Source organism: Emiliania huxleyi (genome assembly GCF_000372725.1).
Source record: "Emiliania huxleyi CCMP1516 chromosome Unknown EMIHUscaffold_165, whole genome shotgun sequence".
Lineage (NCBI taxonomy): Eukaryota > Haptophyta > Isochrysidales > Noelaerhabdaceae > Emiliania > Emiliania huxleyi.
In genome coordinates, this window is record NW_005200931.1 from 192,892 (window position 1) to 202,169 (window position 9,278).

The window sequence follows — 9,278 nt, forward strand, 5'->3', positions numbered from 1 at the left end:
CAAAAAAGACACGGCAACGTGTAGACGACTTCGCGACATGAAGTTGGAGGGCACCAAGTTTATTTACTTGAGAGTTTTTATGTGTTGCACATCTTGTGCATGGACCAACCCATGGACACCGGTAAGAGGGTTCTTTCTGCGCGGGTTCGGTCTCGGTGGAGCCCTACTCTAGACGACTTTTGCGCTATCTCCGCGTATCTCCCTCGATCTCCGCGTATTCCCCTCTCGCTCTCCCCGTATTTCTCTGGTAGGACGGGAACGAGATGATAGTAGGGAGTAGAAGAAAGCAAAGAGGAGCCCTGCGCACGCACGACTCCGCAGGAGAAACCCCTCCCCAGACAAAACACAAGGGAGAGGTGGGTGGGTCACAGAAAACTGCGGCCGCCAGCGACTGAGCGTCTCGCTGGCGGACGGGGAGAGGAACACAAAGGGACGTCCGGACGTCCATCCACTGGGATGAGAATACTGGAGATCTGAGGTCGAATCTGCCGATTCCACAGCCGCCCACAGGAGCGCCGCCTCAACACGGGGTCTCGGCTCTATCGAGCCATGCTAGCTCCAGCCGCAGCCCCACCCGGCCGCCCGAGGGTGTTCCCGCAGGCAGAGAAGACCAATCCTGGGGGAAGTAACCTTCTCTGGTAGGACGGGAACGAGATGATAGTAGGGAGTAGAAGAAAGCAAAGAGGAGCCCTGCGCACGCACGACTCCGCAGGAGAAACCCCTCCCGCCCGTGCTTGCGCAGCGCAGCCTCCTCCTCCCTACGCGCAAGCTGGGCATGAGGATGATGGCGATTATGTCATGGCGTTGACGATCGCCAATACAGCCGTGATGCAAACGCAGATGAGGACGAACAGATGCCGATCTTGATAAGAGGTTCCCACCCTTGAGAGACGCGCCGAGTTGCCTCGCCGCGCCGCTGTTGATGACGGTACCTCGCGCGTCCGCTATGCGGTGCCGCGAGCTTCCGCTTGTGTATGGAAACCGATGGTGCCTCGCGCGTCCGCTATGCGGTGCCGCGAGCGTCCGTCTGTCTCCAGCGAGGATGGTACCTCACGCGTCCGCTGCGCGGTGCCGTGAGCCTCCTTCCGTCGCCTGTTGCTGGGCGGTGCCTCGCGCGTCCGCTGTGCGGTGCCGCGAGCGTCCGACACCAGCAACTACGGTACCTCGCGCGTCCGCTATGCGGTGCCGCGAGCTTCCGATGTGATTGACACGCTGCCGGGCTGTGTAGCCGCCACCCGACCGCCGCGTGACGATGGTGCCTCCAGACACGATGGTGGAGTTTGAGTGCCTCCAGACACGACGGAGTTTGAGTGCCTCCAGACACGATGGAGTTTGAGTGCCTCCGGACACGATGGAGTTTGAGTGCGTCCATTGATATCTTGACGATCGACACAAGCCGGGCTGTGTAGCCGCTGCCCGACCGCTCACGATGATGCGCCCTGGTAGCGCTGACGCTCGCGCCGCTGTTCATGGCGGCGTTTTCGGCCAGACGCGCAGGTTACCTCCGCTCCATTTGCTGCCACTTGACCCCCATGACGACCGTCGCAGCTGGCGGAGGGGCCGCCTCGCCGTGCTGGGTTGGGCTTGGGCAGCTTACCCGGTTGGCGGTTGTCCCACGGGTGGTTTTCCCACTCCGAAAGCAACGGCAAGAGATCTCCGTCGCAGGTTGTGACCGGCCTGATAGGAGCCTCGTCAAGCTGCTCCGCCGCGTTCCGCCAGGTAGCAGTTTCGACTCGGCCGCGGAGGATCTTTGCCGGCTGGCAGTCCTCGGGAGCGAGCGCCCCAAATCCCTCCTCGCCGGGGTGCGACCTCGTTTTGAGGCTCTCCACGGCGATCTCGGCGAGGCGGAGGAAGGCCCCCATCTGCCGGCTGCACTGATAAAGGTGATTGCACTTTCGCTCATAGAGCGTGTAGTAGCTGGTGAGGTCGAGCTGCTCTATGTAGAACTCAAACCACGTCTTCATGGTGAAGCCTTCACCAGCTGGGACTGCCTCCAGGAAGCCGATGCCCACGAAGAGCTTATTAAGGAACGCGCCGAGGTGGCGGACCTTGTCTCGGATGGTGTAAAGATCCTTAAGCTCTCGCTGGCGGACCAGCTGGCCATCCTCGCGACGGCCGTTCACGATCGGCAGCACCTCGTCCAACCGGGGGCCTCTCACCGCAGGGTGGAACCCGTCATAATCACCGCAGGGTGGAACCCGATATAATCACCGCAGGGTGGAACCCGTTATAATCACCGCAGGGTGGAACCCGATATAATCACCGCAGGGTGGAACCCGATATAATCACCGCAGGGTGGAACCCAATATAATCACCGCAGGGTGGAACCCAATATAATCACCGCAGGGTGGAACCCAATATAATCACCGCAGGGTGGAACCCGATATAATCACCGCAGGGTGGAACCCGATATAATCACCACCATGCTACCCGGCTTGCGAGTAGGGAGGAGGAGGCTGCGCTGCGCAAGCACGGGCGGGAGGGGCTTCTCCTGCGGAGTCGTGCGTGCGCAGGGCTCCTCTTTGCTTTCTTCTACTCCCTACTATCATCTCGTTCCCGTCCTACCAGAGAAGGTTACTTCCCCCAGGATTGGTCTTCTCTGCATGCGGGAACACCCTCGGGCGGCCGGGTGGGGCTGCGGCTGGAGCTAGCATGGCTCGATAGAGCCGAGACCCCGTGTTGAGGCGGCGCTCCTGTGGGCGGCTGCGGAATCGGGAGATATTCGAGGCAGCCAGATCTCCCGATCTCATCCCAGTGATGGACGTCCGTACGTCCCCTCTTAGTGATTGTGTTTCGGACAGCCCTTCGTTGTGTTCTCCTCCGTCCGCCAGCGAGACTGGCTCAGTCGCTGGCGGCCACAGTTCTCTGTGACCCACCCACCTCTCCCTTGTGTTTTGTCTGGGGAGGGGCTTCTCCTGCGGAGTCGTGCGTGCGCAGGGCTCCTCTTTGCTTTCTTCTACTCCCTACTATCATCTCGTTCCCGTCCTACCAGAGAACTACGCTAGTAGTCGGTCTTTTTATGATCTGACTCCCCCTTGTCAAAAGAAAATAGGAGAATCAGGCACGAGACACTTGAGCGCGGCGCGACCCCGGATGTCATTATGGCGTGCGGGAAAAGCTGATCAATCAGTGCTCCAGCTTCTTGGGAGAGGGGGAGGCGCTCCCTCTCTCGCGCGCGTCTCGGGCTGGCGCCATGACGAAATTTCTGCTGAGGCACAAGGCAAAGCAGCAGCAATGGCGGCGGCGTTGCAGCTGCGGGGGGAGGGCCTAACATTGGCGTGTATCAATCACACCGGAAATGATGGGGCAACACACTCCCGTAGACGACCTTACCCATTGGCCCAATGTGACATTTCCCATTGGCTCGTCAGCTGTGAAGCCGCCCAATGACGCTCGTTTCACCCAGCCACACAGGCGATCATAGTCGAAACACGGCTGGAGTGTGGTCGCATCTGTGTTCCCGACAATTGTGTGGTTGAAAGTGGTCCACGCATCCTTCCACTTGCCCAAGGCAAACTCGGTCAACGAGAGCGCACACATTCTGGCATATTGAAAACTAGATGGCATCGTTTGACCCCCCTCTCGGCGACTTGAGATGATGCTCGCCACCTCACTGTCTGCAAAGATTCCTTGAAGCAGCATTTGCACATTCATGTCGTTGATGGTTCCATCAAAATGCCCAGTATGGCGGCTTTCGCGGGGAAAGCCACCGCCGTGCGCATGGATAGCAAACGGGGCGTTGGGTGTGCTGATTTGTGCACACATATGATCGACCATGCCTGCTTGTGCGTCCTCCCATCGCATGTTAATCCACGTCCTGGGGCTGTGTTGGTCGTGTGGGTTGGCATCCCTCGGCGGAACCCCGAATCGAAAATTGAAAGATGTGCCATTTCTGTCGGAGGACCACGTCCCTGCTGACCTCCATAGCACGGTCAGTGCGGTTGAAGAGTCCTTGAAGGAGCTGCTAGACTGCCCAGGGTGCCTGACAAAGAGGTACTTTGAAGTTTCCTCAAGGATCAATACGTCGGGCTTAGCTGGCAGGCTATCGACGACATTGAGTTGGGCTCGCGCTTGGGACCATTGCCACAGCGTCCGCTGCTGGGCTTCAGCGTACAGCGAGCAGTTTCGGGATAGGGCCACAACCTCACCATGATACAAGTACGTCTGCACTCTGTTCGTTGCAGGGATGCAAGGGGAGCCATAATATCGCAGATCAGTGAACGTTACCAGCAACTTTCTGTCCCAGACTGCAGCCTCAATGCCGTAGCATCCCGAGTGGTGCACCGCTTTGCCCACCAGAGAACTTCCAAACAGCATCTCAACGAAGCGGTGGTGCATTCCGCGGGTCCTGGAAGTCCCTGCGAAGGCAATCCACAGGATAGGTGTAGTCTGTCGAGGCCCTCCTTGAACCAGGAATTGGACGTCCCGCACATGGCTAAAGGCGTTCCAATGGCAGTGACTGGGAACCCAGATCCATCCGGCGGCCGGGCAACCCCAATGTGCAGGCGTATGGAAGCAATTGATCCACCGGCCGGGGGTCTCGAGGTCTCGCAGCCTGCTGCAGATCGGCAGCTTCGGCAGCGAATCTTGGATGACCTGCAGTTCCGCGGAGTCAGCGGTGGCTCGAAGTACCTGTCTCAGTGCCCCGAAACGAAACACGTCAATGAAATAGGTTCCTTTCAGCAACAGATGTGGTTGGATGCTTCCGAAGTACGATGTGGCGTCGGCTTGCAGGGGCATCCCGAATCGTGTTGGTCCACGGAACAGTAAGAAAGGAGGCGAAGACGTCGAGTGACAGCCCGCTTCAGCCTCGACGAAACGGAGCAACCCTGGTGAAATAATCGTCTGCGGTGTCAAGAGTAGGGTACAGGGCGCTTGCACATCTGAAGATAGCCATCTCATGTTCAGATTGGAATCCGCTTGCTGCCCCCACCACGCCTGTGTGTGACAAGTGGGGCATGGGGGCAGGTGTTGTGTGTGTGGCACAGAGAGCGTCGCACAGCCATAGCATGAGATTGTTGCGAGCGGCTTGCCCAACGGCGACGGCGGAGGCGCGGCAGTGTGCAGGCGTGCGCTCGTGGGCAAAACGCTGGCGGAGGAACCCTTGCTCCGACGAAACGGTGGAGGCAGTGGGTGTTTGGGTGATGTTGTGTGTGCCACATGGCACACAGCCTGGCATGAGCTGTGGCGTATGCCAGAAGTGCAGAGGCATGCGCCGCAGCCAGGATGTGCAGCGGGCGAGTGGGAGCATTGCGAGGTGCAGCGAAGGGGGATGAGGTGGTGTAAACTTTGCCCGCCACACAGCACACGGCGCAGGCTGCGGCGTGCAGGTTTGTGAAGGAGTCGGGGGCCGGGGTGGCTGGAGCCGGGTGCGATGGGAGCAGCACGCGCTGCGGACGCCGTCTCCGCTGCTCCCGCATCTCGCTGTGGAGCGGTGCGGTGGTGGGGCACGGCCGTGGGCAGCGCACCCGAGGCGATCGACACTGTCGTCGGCACAAACTACTCGCACGACAGTTTGTACAACGACACAAACTCGCACGCGCACGGCTCTTAAACGCCGACAAGGCGCCAAGGGGGGTGAGCCTTTTTACGAGGTATAAAAAAAGGAAGAAAAAAGAAAATGGGAAGCTTTGACACCGGCGTGATCGTCGCGCGACGGCGAAGACGGGGCAGGCCAGGACAGAGGACACGCCCGGCGGGTATCTACTGCTGCGGCGTCTGTGGCTGAATGAGGTGCAGTGTTCCCGTGTCGGGAGTCGTGGTCGACACTCTAGAGTTGACGGGGTCTGAAGCGAAGGAGGGAAGCCGTCGCTCGGGCTGCCTGCCCCGAGCGTCCCGAAGCAGCAGGAGGAGGCAGATGGCCATCTTGATCAGCTCGACCATGAGCACGACCACCGAGGTCAGGTACAGCTCGTTGGGCTTACCCTGCCGCGTATACCGCGTCACCACAAACGCGGAGCTGTTTTGCACCATCAGCACGGCGAGACTGCCCCATTTGAGCAGGAGAGCCGTCTTTGTGCTCTTGCTGACGGCCTGCTCGCTCGAGGTCTCCGACGCAGAGACGAGGGAGGCTCTTTCTGCGCCCGCAGCGTCCTTCTGCATCGAAGCTCCAGCTGCGGGCGGCTCGGCCGGCTCAGGCAAGGCGTGGCAGCAGTCGCGGTTGTGCCACAGTTCGGTAATTGTTCTCACGTAACAAGTACACACATCGACTACCGGGAAGGTTTCTGGGCGCGCCACTTTGCTTGTGCGTGCGTTCTTGCTGCGATTGTGCTATACGCAGGCTGTCAAAAGCAGGTCTCTCTGCAGGCGCGCCGCTGCGGGGCACACTGGGCACCTCCGGCCCCTCGCTTCGCCGGATCTCTGTGGCGCACCGCCCACCGCCCGCTGCCGCCGGGCGCAGACGCTCCGGACGCCGCCTTACTTCCCGCTGCCGCCCCGCCCTCCCCACACTTCCGCGGCGCGTGCACGAGCCAGCCCAAAATATGGAAGCGTGGGCAGGGGCCAGCCGCGCCACGCGCGGCCACGCGCACCGCACAAGCCAACCGCCGCACCCGCAGCACGGCGGCGAGGTGAGCCTCGCAAATGTCGCCGAGGGGGCAAAGCTGGCTCTCGCCGGGATGCCTCAGCGGCCGCGGGCGAGCGGGGCGTGTGTGCGCCACGCGCCGCCGCTCCGGCCGGATCACACGAGCCTCCCTCCCGCGGCTCGTCGCAGGTGAGCGGGTCGGTGCGAAGATGCTCGGTGAAGATGCTCGGTCTGCTCTCGCCAAAAGTTTGTCCGGCTCGACGTCCGGCCCCGGGCGTCGGGCCGTGGCGGCGACAGCAGGCGTGCTCCGCGCCGCCTCGTGCGCGCGCACGCGCAGCGGCGGCGCCTCCGCACCACCCGAGTCGCCGCCCGGCCGAGCGAGGAGCAGAGAGACGACGAGAGACATGCTGATTCGGCAATCTCGTGGGCCTCTCTCTATCAGGTTAGAATTCTTCATTCTGTATTCTTCGCAGCCATGACGACAGGGCTCACCGCAGGGCTCACCTCGCTCGACCTGTTCAACGAGCTACAGTCCCGCAAGAACTGGCCGCACGGCGGCCCTCCGCTCGTCCTGGATCTGCGTTCCGTCGAGAGCTTCTCCGAGCGCCGCATCCGCGGCTCGCACCACGCCGTCGTTGGCGAGGATGGCGTGCTCACCACGCCCGAGCGCGCGGCGTGGGCGGGGCGTACGGTGGTGCTGGTCGCGGATGACACGGAGCAGGCCTCCGCCGCGGCGGCCTCCCTCCGCGGCGCCGGCGCCAAGCGGCCCCTCTTTCTCGCAGAGCCGTTTGCCGCGTTTGCGGCGGCTCGCCCGTTCCTGACCGCGGCGGGCAGCTCGTCCAAGGCGGGCAAGCGGCCGCCCGCGTACCCGTCGTGCATTTTGCCCGGCCTCCTCTACCTGGGCGACATCGAGGACGCCGTCGCGCTCCCGCGGCTCAAGGAGCATCTCGGCGTCACCCACGCGATCACCGCGCTGGCAGACCCTCCCGCGTCGCTCAAGGCAGCCGTGCGGGAGGCGGGAGTGAGGCACCTCTGGTGCGCGGTGCGCGACGTCGCCGCGGCCGACATCAAGGAGCACTTTGACAAGGCGCGCGCCCCCTCCTCCCACCGCCCTCGCCGGGCCCTCCTCTGCCCGCTTCTGGCCGCTGCTCCGTCTCGCCCCCACCCGTCTCTCCTTGAGCCTCATCCCCCGCTCAGGCTCGCGACTTCATCGCCGACGCGGAGGCGCGCGGAGGCGCCGTCTTCGTCCACTGCTCTCGCGGCGTCTCCCGCTCCGCTTCGCTCGTCCTCGCCTTCCTGATGCGCGAGCGCAAGACGCCTCTCTCCGAGGCCGCCGCCCAGCGCCGCCGCCGCCCTTCCCCTCGCCCTTCGCCCTCGACGCCGCTCGCCCTCGCCTCCCGCCCGCGACGCGCGCCGCCGACCCGCGCGCAGGCGCTCGCCCTCGCCACCGGTCGCCGCCCGATCGTCAACCCGAACGAGGGCTTCCTCCGCTGCCTCGCCGAGTTCGAGCGCGAGCTGACGGGCGAGCGCTCTGGCGTGTACATCCCACAGCAGGCGGGCGGGGTCGCGGCGGCGGGGGAGGAGGGGCGCCCGTCTCGGAGCCCTCTGCGCGCCGTCCTGTAGGCGCCGGCGGGCGGCGGCGGCGCGCCGGATTTGCCTCCAGATTGGGCTGCGGTCGGGCCGCCGGTCGCATCACGCGCGACTCTCTCTGTGCGCAAAGGCGGCGGCGGCGGGGCGGGCGGCGGGCTGCGTGTGTGCGGCGTCGCCGCCTCACCCGCCCAGCTGTCGAGTCAGGCGGCGAGGAGCTCGACAGCCTGCCCATCGGCGAGCACGCTGTCTACACGTTTGGCCGCTCGCTCACGTGCGAACCCGTCGCAGAGAGGGGACGAGGAGAGCAGCGCCGCGACTTGTGACCGGTCGGCGGCGCCGCCCCGCTGCAGGTGCGACGTGCAGCTCGAGCACGCGTCGGCGTCGCGCGTGCACGCCGCGCTCGTCCACGCGCAGGAGACGGCGGGGCTTGCAGCCCCGCCGGCGGGGCTTGCAGCCCCGCCGGTGTGAAGACCGCCCCGATGACGATTTGGTGCGCGTGAGCAGGACGGCGGCCTCTACCTGCTCGACATGAACTCGTCCCACGGCTCGTTTGTCGACGGCGCGAAGCTCAAACCGTGCGAGCGGTGCGGCCCGCTGCGCGACGGCTCCGAGATCAGCCTCGGCGCTTCCTCGCGCCGCTACGTCGTGCGAGGCGTCGCCGCCGCCGCCGCCGCCGCTGCCGCCGCCGCCGCGTCGGGCTCCGCCGCCGCCGCCCGCCCACCCGGCGTCGACTCGAAGGTGGCGCAGCTGATGGCGATCGCAGGCCCGGCCGGCGGCGGCGGCAAGAGGCGGTCGCTGGACGGGGAGGCGGCCGAGGCGGCGGAGGAGCTCGAGCGCAACCGCGAGAAAAAGCTGAAGAAGAAGCGGAAGCGGTGGGTGGACGGGCCAAAGCAGAAGAGCAAGATGTCGGAGAACGAGCGCGTCGCGCAGATGGCGGGCTCGGGCTCGGGCTGCTTCGGGCCGGGCTTCGACTAACGGGCGGCGCGCCGCCGCCGGCGGCGCGCCGCTGCTCGCCGGGCGCGTGCGGCGAGGCGGGTCCCGCGGGGCCGGGCGGGCCGCCCCCGGGGGGCGGGGGGAGCATAAACAAATAAATAAATACGGAGACCTCTCTACTGTGAGGAGGGGTGCAGGGGGACGACCCTGAGCTAAAAGTATGTACCACCTT

The 9,278-nt window shown here is 64.2% G+C and overlaps 2 protein-coding genes across 2 annotated transcripts; one reads left to right on the top strand and one right to left on the bottom strand.

The window, feature by feature from the left end:
* Positions 1 to 5,703: 5,703 nt before the first annotated feature.
* EMIHUDRAFT_230626 (hypothetical protein) lies at positions 5,704 to 6,102 on the bottom strand (the record flags this gene model as incomplete). Its single annotated transcript, XM_005785012.1, has 1 exon — positions 5,704 to 6,102. One exon carries the CDS (start codon positions 6,100 to 6,102, stop codon positions 5,704 to 5,706), a length of 399 nt encoding a protein of 132 aa, XP_005785069.1.
* An 890-nt stretch (positions 6,103 to 6,992) lies between these two features.
* EMIHUDRAFT_467956 (putative dual specificity phosphatase) lies at positions 6,993 to 9,278 on the top strand. The gene is made up of 6 exons (XM_005785013.1): positions 6,993 to 7,610; positions 7,721 to 8,086; positions 8,147 to 8,273; positions 8,318 to 8,384; positions 8,464 to 8,575; positions 8,618 to 9,278. Exons 1-6 carry the CDS (start codon positions 6,999 to 7,001, stop codon positions 9,086 to 9,088), a joined length of 1,755 nt encoding a protein of 584 aa, XP_005785070.1. The 5' UTR covers positions 6,993 to 6,998; the 3' UTR covers positions 9,089 to 9,278.